Raw genomic sequence first — 21,561 nt, forward strand, 5'->3', positions numbered from 1 at the left:
TGCAAACACCTCACTAGTCCTACCTGCTAGCTTGGTCTGAATTGACATTACCCACATATTCTGTGGCCAGTTTATCTGTTTAGCCAATTTCTCAAAGGAAATGAAAAAGGCTTCTATGTCTTTTTCATTAAATTTTGGTAATGCTTTGTTATTTGTGTATCCATAAGATCATAAGATATGGGAGCAGAAATTAGACCATTTAGCCCTTCAAGTCTGCTGCACCATTCAATCATGGCTGATAGGTTCCTCAAACCCACTGTCCCGCTTTCTCCCCTTAACCCTTGATTCCCTTGATAATCAAGAATCTATCTATCTATCTCTGTCTTAAATGTACTCAATGACCTGGCCTCCATAGCCTTCTCTGACAGTGAATTCCATAGATTCACCACTCTCTGGCTGAAGAAGTTTCTCCTTATCTCCATTCTAAAATGTGTTCCCTTTACTCCAAGGCTGTGCCCTTAGGCCCTAGACTCTCCTACCAGGTCTTTGGCTATGATGGGTTTGCTCATCATCACTATTCTCCTCATTTTGCCTATCATCTACCTTCATTTCTATCCTTTCACATTGGCTATCCTGTCTAATTTGCTACTTCCAAAGTTCAACCTCTCTCTCTTTCTCCCTTTCTCCGATCTCATTTTCATTTTCTTCTGCCCAGGCTCTTCTTTCCCTTTCTTTATCTTCGAACTCCAATTGTCCAATTTATAATTTTTTTTCTGTTTCCAGTGCATTAACTGTTTCTCTGGTGTACCTAATGCTTGACTAATTCTTTTGCAATTTCAGCTTTCTTCTTATCCCGAAATTAAACTCAATTTTAGACTGTCTGCTAATTCTAAAAGTTTCTCCCTTTGCTGTCTTTCTAAATTTTGCTGGCATTTTTTTTCTTTATTCATTCAGAGGATGTGAATGAATAAAGAAAATTTGGGAAGCATCTTTGACCCCAGAACATCTTTAGCAATGTTAAGAGCCATTTTCCCACTTTTGGTTCAACCAACAACAAGCAAACAAACTTAAACAGATTTTCCACTTCTCATCAAAGTTTTATTCAAAGATCTAAGATATTAGTCTGCAAGTCTATTTCTAAGTCTGCTGGGACCATTTGTATCCTAAATCTGTTCAATTCTGTCCAAATTAGTTCAGATCCATCCAATCCCATTCAGATCCGATCAATCCCAATGTGTCAAAATCCCAGACCTGAGTGAGATAAATTCCGCACATGGCCTGGGCTGATGCTGGACTCAAGCAAACAATTTGTTATAAATTGTAGGTTGACCCCTCAGATAACTAAAACCAAAACATCCAGAGAGGCTCACCTTGCCCTATAAACTGTTAAAGGAAGTGCGGAAAGTGGTATAGCCTGCCTCTCACCCCAATCTGTTACAAAAGAATGGTTAAATGAAATAAACTCCTGACAGTCACTCTATAATCAACGATCAACAATTATTTATTTATGTAACTCTAACAATGAACAAATTAACTGAACGGTTAAGACATCGAACAATTCCACTCTAACTACTAACTATTCCCAAATGAAACACAATTCTAATGCTATGCTGTTCCAATATATACAAGTCCCACTTATATAAACTAAAATAAGTTAAAATTACAACTTAGACTCTTGAAATTACAGCCAGGTTATATCTTCCACAATGTTCTGTGTCTTCTCCATTGATCTGGCAGGAATGCCTTCTCCATCAAATCCTTCTGTCAGGAATTTAACTAATTGTCCTACAGTCCCTTTATTTTGATGATGCTTTCTCTTGGAACTCGGAAAGCTGATCTCTTAGCAGATGGCAGTTCACTCTCTGCCAATTTTTCAATTGTCTCCATCTTTTACAACTTTGATGACATATCAATTGCTTATAATAAGATTGGTCCTATGTTGTCAAAACCATCAGATTTAAATTTATTTGGTTTTTAGTATCTAGGTACCTGATTCAGCTTAATTAACTAAACCAAAAACTTGTTGTCTTGATAACAAAGCAAAACTGCAGCTTAGGTTGCTAACCATCCAGCCTTTTAGCACAAATGTTACAATTCAGGTGCTCTGTGCATCTGCAAACTCACAAGCTGCCCTTAGACATTTTTTCTTTAATCGCCTAGCTTAGAAAAAAGCACATAATCTTCGAAAGGGACCACACAATGCTTTCGCTCCTATCATTTTATAAACATCAATATTCTACAAACACCATATTCTAACATCCTATCTATCAATCCACAAGTACTTTACCTAACTTTGCAACAGTCCACTTTAAGTTCATCATTGCTTTCTCAATTGCACCATCTCAGCCAATCAGAATCGACCTGCCAACCAATCAGCACATTTTTCTCCTGAAGAATAAGTTGGTATGAATTTAAAATCGGTATGAATTTATCCTGGTCAGTGCAAGGTACTATCTTTTGTTCAAAAACAGAAATTGCTGGAAAAGCTCAGCCGGTCTGGCTGCATCTGTGGATGGAGATCAAAGTTAACGTATAAAGTCAAGTGACCCTTCCTCAGGAAGGGCCACTCGACATGAAACATTAACTCTGATTTCTCTCAACAGATGCTGCCAGACCTGCCAAGCTTTTCCAGCAATTTCTAATTTTGTCCCTGATTTACAGCATCCTCGGTTCTTTCAGTTTTTATCACTAGCTCAACCTTTTATAACTTATGTAGTGATTTGGAACAAACAGATGTACTAGTTGGGCTCTTCTGCTGCAGTGGCATTGTCCCTACTTCTGAATCTAGGTTCAAGTCCCACCTACTTAAGAGATGTAAAATAAGAGGTCTGAACAGGTTAATTTAAAAAATCTATAAACTGCTTGGCTCAAGGCATCAAAGATATGGTTGCTAATCTTGCTGATCAATAAACATAGGTAAAAACATTATTGTGAAGTTGACATGTAGAGGCTGCAAAAGTATATTGACTATAATAAGTGAGTGTGCAAAGATACCTCAAACAGAAGGTTATGTGTAAATATCCATTTGACAGGAAAAATAGAACAGAAACATGTTATCTAAATAGTGAGTTATCGCAGAGTTCTGAGAAGCAGAGGAATTTAGATGACCTTGTACCTGAATTGCGAAATGTTAGCACACGCAGTAACCCAGTTGTGAATGGGATCCATTCTAGAGTTTGTTTTGTAAGTCCATTTGTACATCAGTCAGAGCACTATGCAGGACAGTGGGAAACTGCTGTTCGTAAGTACAGGAAATGTTCAAATGTCAGATCTTTAAAATAACAATAATTATAGGAGAACATTCATAACGTAGGTGTCCATAAATCTGAGATACACCTCCCCCCACCCTAACCCTGTAAGCATGCACAGCAAGTGATTAGGAATAGTAATGAAATTTCATTATTTTTGTATTAAATGCCCCTCATAATAAACAGAGTGGTTAGACTTCAGTTGTCAGAGCCTTGCTGAGACCACATCTGGAGTATTGTGCACAATATTGGTCTCCTTTTTGTAAGGATTGGTAGCAGGTCCGTCTAACTGCTGGAAATGGCCAGTTGTCCAAAGGGGAAAGATTGAACAGGCTGGGCTTGTATTTGTTGGATGTTAGAAACATAAGAGTTGACTAAATTGACACATATAAGATTCTGAGGAAGCTTGATCGGGTTTGGTGTGGAGAGGATGTTCCCTCTTATGGGGAAAAACTGCTACTAAGGTTAATCATTGCAAAAAAAGAGGGTCAGTCTCTTTAAGACTGATGAAGAGGTAACTCCATGGAATTGTCTTCTTCAAAAGGTAGTGGAAGTATTCGAATATTCTTAAGGCATAGGTAGATAGATTCTTAATAAACAAGTCACAGAATCCCTACAGCGCAGAAGCAGGGCATTCAACCCATCAAGTCCACATCAATGCTCCAAAGAGCCCCCTACCTTATCGCTGGAACCTGCATTTCCCATAGACATCCCAGGAAACTGTGGGTAATTTAACATAGCCAATCCACCTAACTTGCACATCTTTGGGCTGTGGGAGGAAACCAGCGCATCCGGAGCAAACCCGCACAGAAATGGGGACAATGTGCAAACAGTCAGTCACCTGAGGCCCAAATCGAACCCAGGTCACTGGCACCATGAGGCAGCAGTGTTGGCCACTGAGCCAACTATGCTGTCAAAGTGGGTGAAAGATTACCAGGTTGGGCGGGATTATGTAATAGAGGTGACATTCAGATCAATCATAATCTTATTAAAATACAAACCAGTCTTATGAGATTTATTCTTTTTGGCAACACTGACATTTGCTGGCCCTCCTACAGAAGGAGGGAATTTTTCAAATCTACAACATTGCAGATGTAATGTATGAACCTAAACATTTCAGTTTGGAGAAAGAGATAATGGGAGCTGCAGACGCTGGAGAATCCAAGATAACAAAGTGTGGAGCTGGATGAACACAGCAGGCCAAGCAGCATCTCAGGAGCACAAAAGCTGACGTTTCGGGCCTAGACCCTTCATTAGAGAGGGGGATGGGGAGAGGGTTCTGGAATAAATAGGGAGAGAGGGGGAGGCGGACAGAAGATGGATAGAGGAGAAGATAGGTGGAGAGCAGAGTATAGGTGGAGAGGTAGGGAGGGGATAGGTCAGTCCAGGGAGGACGGACAGGTCAAGGAGGCGGGATGAGGTTGGTAGTTGGGAAATGGACATGCGGCTTGAGGTGGGAGGAGGGGATAGGTGAGAGGAAGAACAGGTTAGGGAGGCAGGGACAATCTGGGCTGGTTTTGGGATGCAGTGGGGGAGGGGAGATTGGAGAAATGCATTTGTGTTCTTCATATACTAGCTTTCTGTACTTGTGTGATCTCTGCCTCTGCTGTAAGTGCCTTTGTGTGCAGACTGAGGGAGCCATTAAATACACATCACTTGCAATATGGTATCGGGAATGGTACGGGTGAAAATGTACGGATTTTCAGAGCTGTAAGAGAGCCAGGTTTTGAAAGAAACAGCTAGACAGAAATTTGAAAAAAAAACGGAACAAACTGCGGATGCTGTAAATCAGGAACAAAAACAAAGTGGCATTCCACTCCCGCACATCCCAGATGTCCAAGTTCTTCAAGGACCGCAACTTTCCCCCCCACAGTGGTCGAGAACGCCCTTGACCGTGTCTCCCGCATTTCCCGCAACAGATCCCTCACACCCCGCCCCCGCCACAACCGCCCAAAGAGGATCCCCCTCGTTCTCACACACCACCCCACCAACCTCCGGATACAACGCATCATCCTCCGACACTTCCACCATCTACAATCCAACCCCACCACCCAAGACATTTTTCCATCCCCACCCTTGTCTGCTTTCCGGAGAGAACACTCTCTCCGTGACTCCCTTGTTCGCTCCACACTGCCCTCCAACCCCACCACACCCGGCACCTTCCCCTGCAACCGCAGGAAATGCTACACTTGCCCCACACCTCCTCCCTCACCCCTATCCCAGGCCGCATGATGACTTTCCATATTAAGCAGAGGTTCACCTGCACATCTGCCAATGTGGTATACTGCATCCACTATACCCAGTGAGGCTTCCTCTACATTGGGGAAACCAAGCGGAGGCTTGGGGACCGCTTTGCAGAACACCTCCACTCGGTTCGCAATAAACAACTGCACCTCCCAGTCGCAAACCATTTCCACTCCCCCTCCCATTCTTTAGATGACATGTCCATCATGGGCCTCCTGCAGTGCCACAATGATGCCACCCGAAGGTTGCAGGAACAGCAACTCATATTCCGCTTGGGAACCCTGCAGCCTAATGGTATCAATGTGGACTTCACCAGCTTCAAAATCTCCCCTTCCCCCACCGCATCCCAAAACCAGCCCAGTTCTTCCCCTCCCCCCCACTGCACCACACAACCAGCCCAGTTCTTCCCCTCCACCCACTGCATCCCAAAACCAGTCCAACCTGTCTCCGCCTCCCTAACCTGTTCTTCCTCTCACCCATCCCTTCCTCCCACCCCAAGCCGCGCCTCCATCTCCTACCTACTAACCTCATCCCACCTCCTTGACCTGTCCATCTTCCCTGGACTGATCTATCCCCTCCCTACCTCCCCACCTATACTCTCCTCTCCACCTATCTTCTTTTCTCTCCATCTTCGGTCCACCTCCCCCTCTCTCCCTATTTATTCCAGAACCCTCTCCCCATCCCCCTCTCTGATGAAGGGTCTAGGCCTGAAACGTCAGCTTTTGTGCTCCTGCGATGCTGCTTGGCCTGCTGTGTTCATCCAGCTTCACACTTTATTATCTTGGCTGGAAAAGCTCAGCAGGTCTGGCAGCATCTATGGAGGAGGAAACGGAGTTAACATTTCGGGTCCAGTGACCCTTCCTCAGAAAGAAATTTTGAGTGACCGAGTGAGTCAAAATGACTGCGTATTTGCTGCTGTGACAAAGCTATGAAGAACAATATGATTCATTTTAAACCAAAAGCTGAGTATATTAAGGTTGCAGCCCTGCTGTCAATGCCGGAGAAGGAGTGTTATAGGCTGTGTTGCAACCATAACATCACTAAGGAGCAAAAAAAGAGGGATTTTGTAGGTTTTGAAAACAGCTCAAGCAGTGAGACGGATCACATATTGATCAGTACGTGACCATTCTGATGCATCTAGCTGGATTCGGAGAGATTACACAGTAGAACAATGATCTAATCACAGGGAAGATTATCTCTTGGCCAAAAAAATCCCTCCTGTGAGAGACAGTAGGAACTGTCGATACTAGAGAATTTGAGATAACAAGGTGTAGAGCTGGATGAATACAGCAGGCCAAGCAGCATCAGAGGAGAAGGAAAGCTGGCATTTCAGGTCTGGACACTTCTTCAGGTTGAGAGAGGAGAAAAGTATTCTCAAGAAAGACCTGTGCAGAAACTGAGATTGTTCGATCATCAACTAGGGTGTATGAATGGGAGATCAGATGAGCATTATGCCAAGAAATATTCTAGGATAAATGAAAACACCAGTTTTGCAATTACAAAATATTTGTGAAAGCTCCTGCAGAAAGATTCAGATCAGAGGATAGGATATGAACATTATCAAGGACATCACACAAAAGAAAAGGAATCATATCCAACATGTGGAAATCAGTGCTGTAACTGCAAGAAACTGAATCACTTTACACTTGTTTAGTTAAAAACAGCGAGCTGAGTCGATAAAGATGGCTGATACAGAGACACCTGCCAAAGATTAAGACAAATCACTTTAGTGTGTACAGCAGCTAGTGTTATCAGTTTTAAAGTTAATAAATGGTTTGTGATTGTTAGACTGATGTCTGTGAGAGGAGAGCATTAGGTGAATGTGAGGTATCAGATAGACACTAGTGCTCTGTGCACCATCATGTGTGAAGTGGCTCAGGATGGTGATCCAACAAAGAATCCCTCAAATGTAAGTTTGAGGCTATACAATGGAGCAATATTCATACCATTGGGACAAATAAGGCTGGGAGATAGTAGACATTAAGCAAAGTAAACACAGAAACATAGAAGATAGGAGCAGGAGGAATCCATTCGGCCCTTTGTGCATGTTCTGCCATTCTTCACAATCATGGCTGATCATCCAACTCAATAGCCTAATGCCCATAATCTTTGATCCATTTGCCCCAAGTACTATATCTAGCCTCCCTTTGAATACATTCAATGTTTTGGCATCAACTACTTCCTGTGGTAATGAATTCTACAGGCTCAACACTCTTTGGGTGAAGAAATGTCTCCTCCTCTCCATCCTTAACGGTCTACTCTGAATCTTCACACTGTGGCAGTATCCATTCATCTCTGTTGAAGCAAATCAAAAGTTTAGATCAACAACCCTTAACATGCCAGAAGATGTTTGTAGTGTTTCACAGCCTGCTAAGCCATTGAGCGGCAAACGAATCCTATAAGATTGCTAAGATGCTTTTACCAGTCTTAGATACCTTCCTGAAGAATATCATCTCAAAGTAAATGAGAGAGTGAAGTTAACACTGCATTTGTGAAAGAGAATTCCAGGTGCTCATTTTTACCATTTTTACCAGTCTCTGTGTGAAAGACGGCTATTGATAGATGAGGCTTGTTGAAAGCAACAGCTTTAGAGCTAAATTCCCAACATCATTTCAGAAATACAGATGCTTGCCATTTGGCTTTTTCTCAATGCTGGAAGTATAACAATGCAGAAGACATGCAATAATGAGCGATATTCCTGGTGGAAGCTATGTAGCTTGTCTTATGTATGAAGAGAGATAACAAGGTGTGGAGCTGGATGAACATATCAGGACAAGCAGCATCAGAGGAGCAGGAAGGCTGATGTTTTGGGCCTAGACCCTTCTTCAGAAATGGAGGAGGGGAAGGGAGTTCTGAAATAAATAGGGACAGAAGGGGAGGCAGATAGAAGATGAATAGAGGACAAGATAAGTGGAGAGGAGGCAGACTGATCAAAGAGGCAGGGATGCAACCAGTAAAGGTGAGGAGTTAGGGAGGAGGTTAGGGGGGGTAGGGACAAGCTAGGCTGGCTTTGGGATGCAGTAGGGGGAGGGGAGATTTTGATGCTTGTGAAGTCCACATTAATACCATTGGGCTGCAGGGTTCCCAAGCGGAATACGAGTTGCTGTTCCTGCAACCTTTGGGTGACATCATTGTGGCACTGCAGGAGGCCCAGGATGGACATGTCGTCTAAGGAATGGAAGAGGGAGTTGAAATGGTTTGCAACTGGGAGGAGCAGTTGTTTAGTGCAAACCGACTGTAGGTGTTCTGCAAAGCAGTCCCCAAGCCTCCACTTGGTTTCCCCGATGTCGAGGAGGCCACAATGGGAACAGCTGATACAGTATACCACATTGGCAGATGTGCAGGTGAACAGATGTGTTTGATTTGGGAAGTTGTCTTGGGGCCTGGGATGGGAGTGAGGCAGGAGGTGTGGGGGCAGGGGTAGCACTTCCTGCAGTTGCAGGGAAATGTGCCGGGTGTGATGGGGCTGGAGGGGTATGTGGAGCGGACAAGGGAGTCATGGAGAGAGTGGTCCCTCCGGAAAGCAGATAAGGATGGGGAGGGAAAAATGTCTTTGGTGGTGGGGTCAGATTGCAGATGGCAGAAGTATTGGAGGATGATGTGTTGGATCCGGAGGTTGGTACGTGAGGACTAGGGGGATTCTGTTTTGGTTGTTATTGTGGGAAGGGGGTATGAGGGATGAGTTGCAGGAAATGAGGGAGACATGGTTGAGGGCTTTCTCGGCCACTGAGAGGGGGCATGTTGCTGTCCTTGAAAAACGAGGACATCTGAGATGTACGGGAGTGGAATGCCTCAACCTGGGAGCAGTTGTGTTGGAGGCGAAAGATTTGGGAATAGGGGATGGGATTTTTCAGGAAGGTGGGTGGAAGGAGGTGTATTCTAGGTTAGTATGAATGAATGTATGAATGCTAGCTATGTATGAATGCTGATTTGCTCTTCCATGAATAAGGAAACACAATGGAAACAGGCATTGCAGACCAAGTGAAAATCTTGTGTTACAGCTAGAGAGAGTTTGCTACATGAACCTGAAGCTGAACAAATAAAACTTGTTGTTGAAGATATCTGAAGTCAAGTACATCAGCCATATACTGACATCAAAATATCTTTGCACTGTCCTTGACAAGGTGAGACCTATAGCAGAAATTCAGTGCAGTGACCAACAGGCATGAAAGCATTGCAATGTTTTTTTTGTTTTAGATCTTCAGAGCGTGCATGCATGTGCAAGCTCCTGCTAGGTGCAAGATATTGGAGCATAAGAAGCAACTTCCACTAGAATCAACCTAGTGACTACAATGTCAGCGCTAAGGTACCACAATGTCACTGATGAAGTCACCTTGCAGTGTGGTGCTAGTGAGTTAGGACTTGAAGCAAACAACTTTTATGTAGCAAAGAAAACCCAGGGCATTAATGCAAACTAAATAACATTATTGTCAGATACAGAAAGCTTCCCTGGCTATTGCGTTGGCTTGTAAGCAATTTAATCAAGACCTTTCATTGCAACCTGATCGGGAAGGAGTGCTAATTCCCAAGCAGTATTACTCCCATGGTCGCAACAAACGTTAATGATTTAACTGGAGCATGCAAAGTCCCTGAATTACCTGTCTGTTGGAATAAAGTTAACAAATTACAATGAGCAAGATCCTGTTCTTAACAAGAAGTACTATTTATTACAAATAAGTACATTCTGATCACATGTAAACAACTATGAATTATCAACATATGGCTCTACTAGTTAGAAGTCTAACCCCACACATACAGACAGCAAAAAAAAATGGTTTTATGGGTGCAAGGGGAAAAAAACTGGGAAACACAGTTCAATAATACCAGATCAGAGACTTCATTGAAATGTTCCTTTTTGACTTTTCAGGACCCTTTGCTGTTTCATCTTTTTCTCCAGGTTCTTCTCAGAGACCAGAGCAGTTTATACATTAAGTACAAAGTGTCTTAGTTATTGGTTAAGCTTACAGAAACAGGTGGGAGAAAAGTATTAAAGAGCCGGTAACAATCACAATGTCTCTTTTTTCTATGTCAGTGTACTTCTTCTGCTATGAGTTTAAGTTTCTTAGAAAAGTATCCCACTGTATTCTGTATTCTTAACCCATCACCTTTTAATGAGACTGAACCTACACCCAAGTGACAATCATCATTTGCCATTTTGAAAGGTCTGGAAAAATCAGGGTGGAAGTTAATGGATCATTTATTACAATTGCCTTCAGCTACTCAAAGGCTTCCTTGATATTCCACTGACCATATTACTTTTGTTTATTTCCTTCATAGATGTGTTAAAAGTACAACTAATGTACTGAAATTCAACACATATTTTCAGTAAAATCTACGCATTGCTAAAAATTTCATGATTTTTCAGTTAATTTTCAGAATTTCTATGAGAGCTTTCACTTTTGCTGCACTGGTAACAGCAATCCTTGAATTAAAGGATGTCCTATGTAATTTATTCATGCTTTTGCAACTTAACTTTTAGCTAAATTTATTATTAAATTTATAATTGCTCAAACAGGTCTTCTGATCATCTCACGTTTTTCCCATCTATTACTTTATATTATGGCATTATCTAACTAAACAGTTGTGGACTTTAACTATGGTTTAATTGATAGATCTTTGGAATATAGCTGAAGTATTTTTTAAACCATAATGGAATACCTCAACCCAAATTAAAGTGACAAATACAGATATATCCCTGGTGTTTCATATTGATAGCACTTGCCAGTACCCCTTCAATAGATCAGTCTTAGAAAGGAATGGGGCAGTGCCAATCATATTAATAATGTTCTAATCCTGGAATTGGGTACAATGCTGTTTTTGTGACTGAATTCACCTTTCTATTGTATAAACAAAATCTCGTTGATCTATCCATTTCAGAAGTAACACGACAGTGAACTCAAGCTGCTTTGACTAGGTTCAGTCAAGTGATCTCCCAGCATGTATTGATTATTTGTTTCCACCTGAGCTTGTTTCTTTTTCTGGGTCCTAAAGATGTTATTGGTACTGACTCAGGCATATCCACATCAAGCGTAACTAACATAGTGCATCCAGGTGTATATCTACAGATTATCTTATATTTCTGGTATTTAAAGATCCTCCGAGATATAAGAGCACAGCGTTTACATGTCCCAGTTTTTCTGTGTTTGGCTAATTGAATTTTTGGAAGCTTATTTTAAGAACAGTCTATCTTTCCTTACACCTCACTTTTATTGTCTCTGTCATCCTCCACCAGTCCTACCAACTGACACATTCGCTCCTCCTGTCGTGTTTCCCTCTGATAATACAGTTCCAACACATTTATGGCTTAACCGATTTTTCTTGCTGCAATCACGGATCTCTATCAAATAATATCAGAGATAATGGGAACTGCAGATGCTGGAGATTCCAAGATAATAAAATGTGAGGCTACTTCTCTTTTGACTCCTCCCACTTCCTACAGACTAAGGGGGTGGCCATGGGCACCGGCATGGGCCCCAGCTATGCCTGCCTCTTTGTAGGTTACGTGGAACAGTCCCTCTTCCGCACCTACACAGGCCCCAAACCCCACCTCTTCCTCCGGTACATTGATGACTGTATCGGCGCCGCCTCTTGCTCCCCAGAGGAGCTCGAACAGTTCATCCACTTCACCAACACCTTCCACCCCAACCTTCAGTTCACCTGGGCCATCTCCAGCACATCCCTCACCTTCCTGGACCTCTCAGTCTCCATCTCAGGCAACCAGCTTGTAACTGATGTCCATTTCAAGCCCACCGACTCCCACAGCTATCTAGAATACACCTCCTCCCACCCACCCTCCTGCAAAAATTCCATCCCCTATTCCCAATTCCTCCGCCTCCGCCGCATCTGCTCCCACGATAAGACATTCCACTCCCGCACATCCCAGATGTCCAAGTTCTTTAAGGACCGCAACTTTCCCCCCACGGTGATCGAGAACGCCCTTGACCGCGTCTCCCGCATTTCCCGCGACACATCCCTCACACCCCGCCCCCGCCACAACCGCCCCAAGAGGATCCCCCTCGTTCTCACACACCACCCTACCAACCTCCGGATACAACGCATTATCCTCCGACACTTCCGCCATTTACAATCCGACCCCACCACCCAAGACATTTTTCCATCCCCTCCCCTGTCTGCTTTCCGGAGAGACCACTCTCTCCGTGACTCCCTTGTTCGCTCCACACTGCCCTCCAACCCCACCACACCCGGCACCTTCCCCTGCAACCGCAGGAAATGCTACACTTGTCCCCACACCTCCTCCCTCACCCCCATCCCAGGCCCCAAGATGACATTCCACATCAAGCAGAGGTTCACCTGCACATCTGCCAATGTGGTATACTGCATCCACTGTACCCGGTGAGGCTTCCTCTACATTGGGGAAACCAAGCGGAGGCTTGGGGACCGCTTTGCAGAACACCTCCGCTCAGTCGGCAACAAACAACTGCACCTCCCAGTCGCAAACCATTTCCACTCCCCCTCCCATTCTCTCGATGACATGTCCATCATGGGCCTCCTGCAGTGCCACAATGATGCCACCCGAAGGTTGCAGGAACAGCAACTCATATTCCGCCTGGGAACCCTGCAGCCATATGGTATCAATGTGGACTTCACCAGTTTCAAAATCTCCCCTTCCCCTACTGCATCCCTAAACCAGCCCAGTTCATCCCCTCCCCCCACTGCACCACACGACCAGCCCAGCTCTTCCCCCCTACCCACTGCATCCCAAAACCAGTCCAACCTGTTTCTGCCTCCCTAACCGGTTCTTCCTCTCACCCATCCCTTCCTCCCACCCCAAGCCGCACCCCCAGCTACCTACTAACCTCATCCCACCTCCTTGACCTGTCCGTCTTCCCTGGGCTGACCTATCCCCTCCCCACCTACACTCTCTCCACCTATCTTCTTTACTCTCCATCTTCGGTCCGCCTCCCCCTCTCTCCCTATTTATTCCAGTTCCCTCCCCCCATCCCCCTCTCTGATGAAGGGTCTAGGCCTGAAACGTCAGCTTTTGTGCTCCTGAGATGCTGCTTGGCCTGCTGTGTTCATCCAGCCTCACATTTTATTATCTCTATCAAATAAGTTGCTTTACGAGCATTCCAAGCTATCATGTACCACAGAGCTTTGCCTCTGCAAATGAAGCTTTGCAAGCAACAACACTAGTTCATCATCTGCTTGTAGAAACATTCTATTTTGTTGAAACTTTGTCTCACTCTTTCATTTTAACCTATGAAATGTTCAATGTTTATGTGCTACCCTGTATGCTGCAGTGAGTTTTTTCTAGAAACATTGATACTTTTTTTTGTCCTAAGAGCCTTTTCCTGATCAAATTTAATGAACATTGAATGTCTAGACTGTGAATTAAGTAAACAGACTATACCCAGTACCTTAATTTTGGCATCTCTGGTAGTAAACATAAGAAATATAAACCTTTGTCCCAATCCTGTAGGTATTCATAGTAGTGTGTCTTCATCATGATTTTGAGAGTCTGGTGGAATATCACCAAAGTTCCCCATAATTGTGGATGACACACAGTTGACTTTAGCTGCTTTATACCCAAACTGCTAATGATCTTCTGAAAAAAAACTTTAAAATTAGAACTCTGACCTAATTACATCTCAATTGGCAATCCATAGTGAGTTAAAAGCTAAATTAACTTTTCCATGACTACCTTAGGCATAATGGATCTGAGAGGAATAGCTTCTGGCAGTCAGGGTGTCATATCCATCACAGTAAGGATATTCACTGATATCTTGCTTTTAGCATTTTTTTTGGCAATAATCCTACACAATAACCTAACAGTTGACTAGACAGTGCTTTAAAAACTGGTGTGGGAATTAAATGTGTTGGTAAAATTCTATGTAGTGCATTTTATTTTATAGAATTGCACTTCTTTATGAAGTCTTAGCCTTATTAAAAAATACTATTTATTTATATATGTATTTTCCACATTCTGATATGTTATGTCATAGGAATTTCATGTGTTTCATGCAATATCTCCCTATAATATCTGGTTGCTAACACTAATTATGCTAGCAGGCCTGTGAAGATCTCTCCACTACCTTATCACAACTCAGTTTCCAACACAATACTGCTCCAAAACTCCTTTAACCTCAGCTTCCATGTTATCTCACTTATCCTACTTGTTTAACTTTGGATCTTCTTCCTAAAATTCAAATATCAAAAACATATCAAACACTTCTTTTGAATTATCCTCATTCTTTAACAGAGTTTTGGTTACCCTGACTTGCCTCAGTATTGCTGAGATCTCTGATGATGGATTTTGTCTGACCACCATTCTGGTCTCCGCAAACAAAGGAAAAATACCCAGAAGCATTCTTGCAATGGTTCCATCCCTTTAGCCTCACTTGAACTTTGCATGATCATATGCAAAGTTATAACTTTCAATCTTGTCAAATCATTCCCCAGGAGTAAATATATTCCACCTGTGAGTAATTTCTGAACTACCTCAATTACCAGTACTCTAATTAGTGAGCCACATTCTGACTGGACTTTGCATAATGGAACCAGGATATAATCTCCACCTGTCCTGTTTACCAATATTTTAACTTTCACTGAGCTCCCTGGACAGAAAGTAAATCTTTCTCCAGGAAAAGAGTTTGAGTGACTCCCGTATCCCTACATATAGTTAGGTAATTGGCTATACCGTTTTGAAGTAAAAGAGATTAACTTCTCTTTAGACAACGTCCTTTCATATCTCTCAAGTACCCTCTGTACTTGTACTGCACTCACAACAGTGTTTATCTCCAGTGGTTTATTTGTAGTTACAGTGACAACTTTGTCCAGGACATTTTCATTTTGAGTTCCCCTTTTAGACTCATTCTTAGGTTACATATGTGTCCCTCATAATTTCAGTATTCTTAATGATGTATCACATTTTGTTTCAATGGAGACAATTTGATCTTCCATTTTCACCTCCAGAGCTTTCCTTTCTAAACTGGGGAGGAAATTTTGGGCCATTACCAACCATCTATTCTTTAGCTATTTGCTACTTGATTTCCTTTCACTTTCCCACTGTCTACTCCATTTGAATTTATGTGGGTGACAGATAAAACATAGAACATAGAACATTACAGCACAGTACAGGCCCTTTGACCCTTGATGTTGCCACCTGTGAAATCAACCTGAAGCCCATCTAACCTACACTATTCCGTTATCATCCATATGTTTATCCAATGACCATTTAAATGCCCTTAAAGTTGGCGAGTCTACTACTGTTGCAGGCAGGGTATTCCATGCCCTTACTACTCTCTGAGTAAAGAACCTACCTCTGACATCTGTACTATATCTATCACCCCTCAGTTTAAAGCTATGTCCCTTTGTGCTAGCCATTGCCATCCGAGGAAAAAGGCTCTCACTGTCCACTCTTTTTAATCCTCTGATCATCTTGTATGTCTCTAATAAGTCACCTCTTAACATGCTTCTCTCTAACAAAAACAGCCTCAAGTCCCTCAGCCTTTCCTCATAAGACCTTCCCTCCATACCAGGCAACATCCTGGTAAATAGATAACAAAGTGTGGAGCTGGATGAACACAGCTGGCCAAGCAGCATCTCAGGAGCACAAAAGCTGATGTTTCGGGCCTAGACCCTTCATCAGACATCCTGGTAAATCTTGTGATCAGAGAAAATGGGAACTGCAAATGCTGGAGAATGCAGGAGCACAAAAGCTGATGTTTTGGGCCTGGTTCTGATGAAGGGTCAGCTTTTGTGCTCCTAAGATGCTGCTTGGCCTGTTGTGTTCATCCAGCTCCACACTTTGTTGGAGATAATGGGAACTGCAGATGCTGGAGAATTCCAAGATAATAAAATGTGAGGCTGGATGAACACAGCAGGCCAAGCAGCATCTCAGGAGCACAAAAGCTGTCCACACTTTGTTATCCTGGTGAATCTCCTCTGCACCCTTTCCAATGCTTCCACATCCTATATTGCGGCAACCAGAACTGTACGCAAAACTCCAAGTGCAGCTGCACCAGAGTTTGTACAAAAGGTTTAGTTCTTTGTATAATTCATAATCGTCAGCTCATACAGCTGCCTATCTAACAGTTGCTACCTTTAAATCTTCAACAAGAGCTCCTAAGGATATCATACAGCATTTTAGTATCTTGTGCTTATTTCTACCTGTCAAAATTGTTTTGCTTAACTCATTCAAATTCCAAGTTAGTTTGCTCAACTGTTCAAAACTTGTTCCCCATAAGTAGCCACAATAATTTTTATTTTATCTGCATTACAATCCCTTGAATTCTCGTCTCTCGCTGAAGCATAAATTTCCTGTGCTTTACCTGTCAGCTTACTCTGCATTGGCAATCTCCATTTCACATATTGATTTATCTTGCTATTTTCTTAAATAATACCTCCATATCATTTTCCTCAAATTTTGGCAGGGCCTGGTCAAGCTTAAAATTTTTTTTACTGGACTTCAAATTATGACTCATATTCTCCTTATCAGAGTCTAGTTTAGCACTTTATTTACATACATCTTTTTAAGCTGCTATTCATTTTTCTCCCTCTCTCTCTCTCCCTTGTCTCATTTCACTTTCCCTTTGCAATTGTAATTCTACTTTTTTCATTTCCATTTCCTGGCTTTTTTTAAATCATCTCCTTTTCTTTATCTTTTGCTGCCCTTTGGAATTCTGTCCCCAGCTTCTTAAATTCAAGTTGTTTCGGGTATAAATGAATAATAGCGAACTCTAATGTTGTCAATATCTAGAGTACCTTGTCTCTCATATTTCTACTAAACCCAAATGCTGTGATAGTACTGCAAATATTTTTGCCTTAGTTTTAGCGGGCAAAGCCATCACCAAATTACTTGGAATTCAATTAACCTGATTTGCAGTTTTGCTTAAGACGATCAGTGACAACTCTGCCACCTGCAGGAAATCTTTTGCAATTTCCAGTGCCATTTCTTGATAACAGCACACAACCTGGTGTTTTCTTTATCACTTCCTAATACTGAAACCAAATTATCATTTCTGTTTCAAAATAATCTAATTGTAACCCCCCCCCCCCCGAACGTTTGTTAAAACTCACTTGAGAAAGTTTGCTGATTTTCAAGCCCCACTACTCCAGGGTTGCCACAAAAACGCATGATTTAATCAAAGTTTGCAAAGTCCCTTATTTGCCTGTTTGTTGGAATCAAGTTAAGGAAAGCACTGACCTGGCTCCTACACTTAACAATAATTGTTATTTATTACAAATAAGTACATTTTAATCACAAGTGAAAAAGCTATAAAACGACAACGGAGATAACAAGGTATAGAGCTGGATGAATGCAGCAGGCCAAGCAGCGTCAGAAAAGCTTCAGAAAGAAATTTCTGAAGAAGAGTCTAGGCTGGAAATGTCAGCTTTCCTGCTCCTCTGATGCTGCTTGGCCTGCTGTGTTCATCCAGCTCTACACCTTGTTATCTCAGATTCTTCAGCATCAGCAGTTCCTACTATCTCTAAACCAACAACCAACAACCAACCACTATTAAAAACTCAACCCCCCTTTTAAACAACTACATACGGATACAGGCAGATCTGAAAAGAAGTGTATTTTATGAGTGCAGTGGAATAAAAAAACCCAGGAAACGCAATTCCATAGTGCCAGTCCAGAGGGTTTTTTGAAATGTTTCTTCTAGTTTGCCAGGACTTTCTGTCCTTTCTCCAGGATCTTTCAGTTCTTTAAAGGCACGGTAGGTTGATTGGTACACTAATTACAAAGGATCTTAGTTACTAATTAAAGGCCACAGCTCACAGAAACTGGTGGGAGAATCAGTGTGAGTTGAAGCTTGAGGTAGGTCTCTTCACTCTCGCAAGGGATGATTACCTGGACACTGTCAACTGCTATTCTGACCCTGGGAGGTTGACCAGTTAGCATCAATAGCTTCAATACTGGAAATCGCATGAGACCAGGTTATAGTCCAACAGGTTTATTTGAAATCTTAAGCTTTCGGAGAGCTTTGTCCACCCCAGTCCAACACTGGCTCTTCCACATAGTGACTTCAATGAAATAGTAGAATGTTTGAAAGTCATTGCAGCATTCTAGAAGTTGTACTGAGTGATAATGGCCCTCAATTCATTAAGGATTGGGAAATTCAACAGCACATATCATCTCCACACTAGACCCAGTCAAATGGAAAAGTTGAGGCAGCAGTGAAGATCACCAAAGGGATTCTTAAGAAACCATGAAAATCCAGACCTATTGAAGATGATCTTTGAGCAGAGAAACACACCTACAGAAGACATGGAAAGTAATCCAGACCAAAGATTGATGTAATGCCTGTCCAAATCTACTCTTCCAATAGTGTAAAAACTATTGAAGTTGCAATTAATAATAGGCATGATTGACAGTCAAGGAGGAATGACAAAAAGCCAAATTTCACATTGATAAAACCTCACAACATTGCTAACAAATATTAAACGTTATTAACAAAATTCAGCCTTTACAGCAATGTGAGATCCGAGTATGACAGTTGACTCCTCGATTGTATCTGATGAAAATGAACAAATAAATACATCATCGAAACTACAGACATTTCCTTCACTACAGAGAGTGGATCAAAAAGATACAATGTCGTGGCCTGCGCAAAGCACAGACCATCAGACCCAGAGTTCCTGCATTCCCCAGCAATAAACATGGGTCAGCAATAACAGTTACCGTGGCAACAGCCTTAGAAACAATGCTCCTTGGAGAAGGAGACACATTAGGAAAGATTAAATATGTGAGAAACGGCCAACAACAATGAATATCTGTATCATTACGAGACCTGCATGATTTATAAACTACGCATGCCATGCATGTGCAGTGACTGGCAAAAGTGGAACGGACATGGGTTGGCATACTATTTTGTTAATGAATAAGTATTGATTGGCACCATGTATATTTCGTAATTTGTGTAACTTGTGATTGCAAATTTTCTTTTGCTTTTAAATAAAATGAGAATGCAATTGTATAGTGCACTGCTGGCTTGTCGTCATCACTTGACCTCTGCCTCTACTGGAGTCACTTTTGTGTACAATCTGGCAGAGCCATCAAACAAACATTACTTGAAACAGTTTATTTTATGTTAGCTATGCATGTGTTGTGTACAGGCCTGTAGCTTTATGAATCTAAGGGCCTAGAGTATATACTGATACGGGGTAATAGAATTCCCTACAGGAATGTGTTGAAGAGTAAGGATGACATATGCAATATTGCAATCTGTAGTTGCTCATGTTTGCATAGTATTTGACATGGGATCTGTCTTCCTGAACAAATTGTGGCAATAAAGGTGAGACAGTTATTAATCCCAAACCTATTCAATTTTAGACTTTGAGTTATTGCATTAAAGGCCTTCAAAATGACAGGGAAGCATTGAATAGCAAGAAATCTAACTTGGTTTTGACTTGAAATATGTATTTATAATAAACAATGATTATCATAATTGTCATGCATTGAGTAATATTAATTTGATAATATTCACAACCACAACAGCTGTTGAATTCTTGAATTCAAACTCATCATCAGAACACAACTTCTTTGGTGGAGGCTAATTGTTTCCTTATACAAGGAAGCTAAAATTCCTTCTTTGGGCATATCCAGTTGACCAGCATCAATATTCCCTGGGTAAGCCTGAAAGAAGGAATTCCATTGCCCCCAGGCACATTAAATTTCATTTAATGAGATTAGAAAGAGGAAAGAAAATGTGTCATTTTGTTATAATACCTACATTAGTAGAAATGGCATAAGTGCGACTTTTAAGAATTTCTATGGAATTTTATTTCATATCTTCAAGATTAAAGAGGAAATTAATATGAGTAACTTTTATCAATAGACCTTTAATGTAATTAAACATCTTGATAGAAGACTTGACACCGAGCCACTCTTAGGGAATACTGGGACATGTGACAAAAGCTTGGCCAAAGGGGTAGACTTTAAAGAGCAACTTGTGTGGTGCAGTGATAAAGTCTCTTGTATTGGTGGAAGCCTGGATTCAAGCCCCACCTGCTCTAGAGCTGTATAATAGTATCTCTGAATACATTGATTAGGGGGAAAAAATGGAGAAACTTAAAGAAGTAATTTGTGCGCTTAGAGCCCAGGTAGCAAGCTGTCAAAGTTATTCAAACCAGAGCTGTATGAGGTCCCAAAATGAATGAAATCCAAAGGTTGTAATGGTGGAGGAGATTTCATTGAAAGGGAGTGTCAAGGCAATAGAAGGATTTGGAAATCATCTCTGTGTTAGTATTTAAGAATTGAGGAAAAACGCCCTTACAAACAGGTGAGTAAACTAAGACTCTCATTGTCTGTAAGATAATGTAAAAACAGAAAATGCTGGAGAAATTCAATACTTCTGGTGGCTTACATGAAAAGAGAAACATTTTGAATCCAATATGACTCTTCAGAACACCTACAACATCTCTCATCATCACTACTTGGTCCTTTTAGGCAAATGGATGAAACCTTTCGATCCTCAGAAAACCTATGAAGATGACTTTCACGTCGATGATACAACAACAGTTAAAGTTCAAATGATGAAGAGAAAGGGAAGATATGCTATGAATTATGATGAAGAACTTGCTAGTTCCGTGATTTTGATTCCATACAGAGGAAATGCTTCTCTTGTGCTTATACTACCAGACCCAGGAAAATTGGCAGGAGTGGAACAAAACCTGACAATTACCAATTTTCAGCACTTAATAACATCATTACGGATTGGGTAAGTTTGTTGAACCAATGAAATAAAATTAAATATAATTATTTTCCATCTACACAGAGGTGATGTGTTACAATCAGTGACAAAGTAGCAAAAGATCCATGATTTTGTGGTAACTTTCTTTTAGATTGCATGATCTTATTGCCCCAATATCTTTTGCATTCATGAAAGAGATGTCAAAAGGGTAACGCTTAAGATCAGTGCACTGGAGTGATCCAACTGCCTTCAGTTTGATGTTTCTCTGAAGCATAGATTTGAATTCCACTTCCGATAAATTGATCCTTTGCAATTTCCTAGCAGCATATGAGAGTGCAGTGGTGTAGTGGTGATGTTACTTGGTTAATAAAAGAAAGAACCTCAGTTAATCATTTTGGAAAGCATAAGTTCAAATCCTAGCAGACTAAGTAGAGAACTTAAATTTAGACTGAGATGCCTTAGAAGACAGC

General features: G+C 41.7%; 1 protein-coding gene across 2 annotated transcripts in view; it reads left to right on the forward strand.

Moving 5' to 3' along the window:
* LOC125455521 (alpha-1-antitrypsin-like protein GS55-MS) overlaps window positions 1–21,561 on the forward strand; it is a 49,662-nt gene that overhangs the window by 20,347 nt on the left and 7,754 nt on the right. For both annotated transcript variants that reach the window (XM_059649051.1, XM_059649052.1), the window contains exon 3: window positions 20,848–21,118. In XM_059649051.1, coding sequence (XP_059505034.1) covers window positions 20,848–21,118 — 271 coding nt within the window. The remainder of the gene's footprint in view (window positions 1–20,847; window positions 21,119–21,561) is intronic.

This window comes from Stegostoma tigrinum, chromosome 10 (assembly GCF_030684315.1).
Source record: "Stegostoma tigrinum isolate sSteTig4 chromosome 10, sSteTig4.hap1, whole genome shotgun sequence".
Classification (NCBI taxonomy): domain Eukaryota; kingdom Metazoa; phylum Chordata; class Chondrichthyes; order Orectolobiformes; family Stegostomatidae; genus Stegostoma; species Stegostoma tigrinum.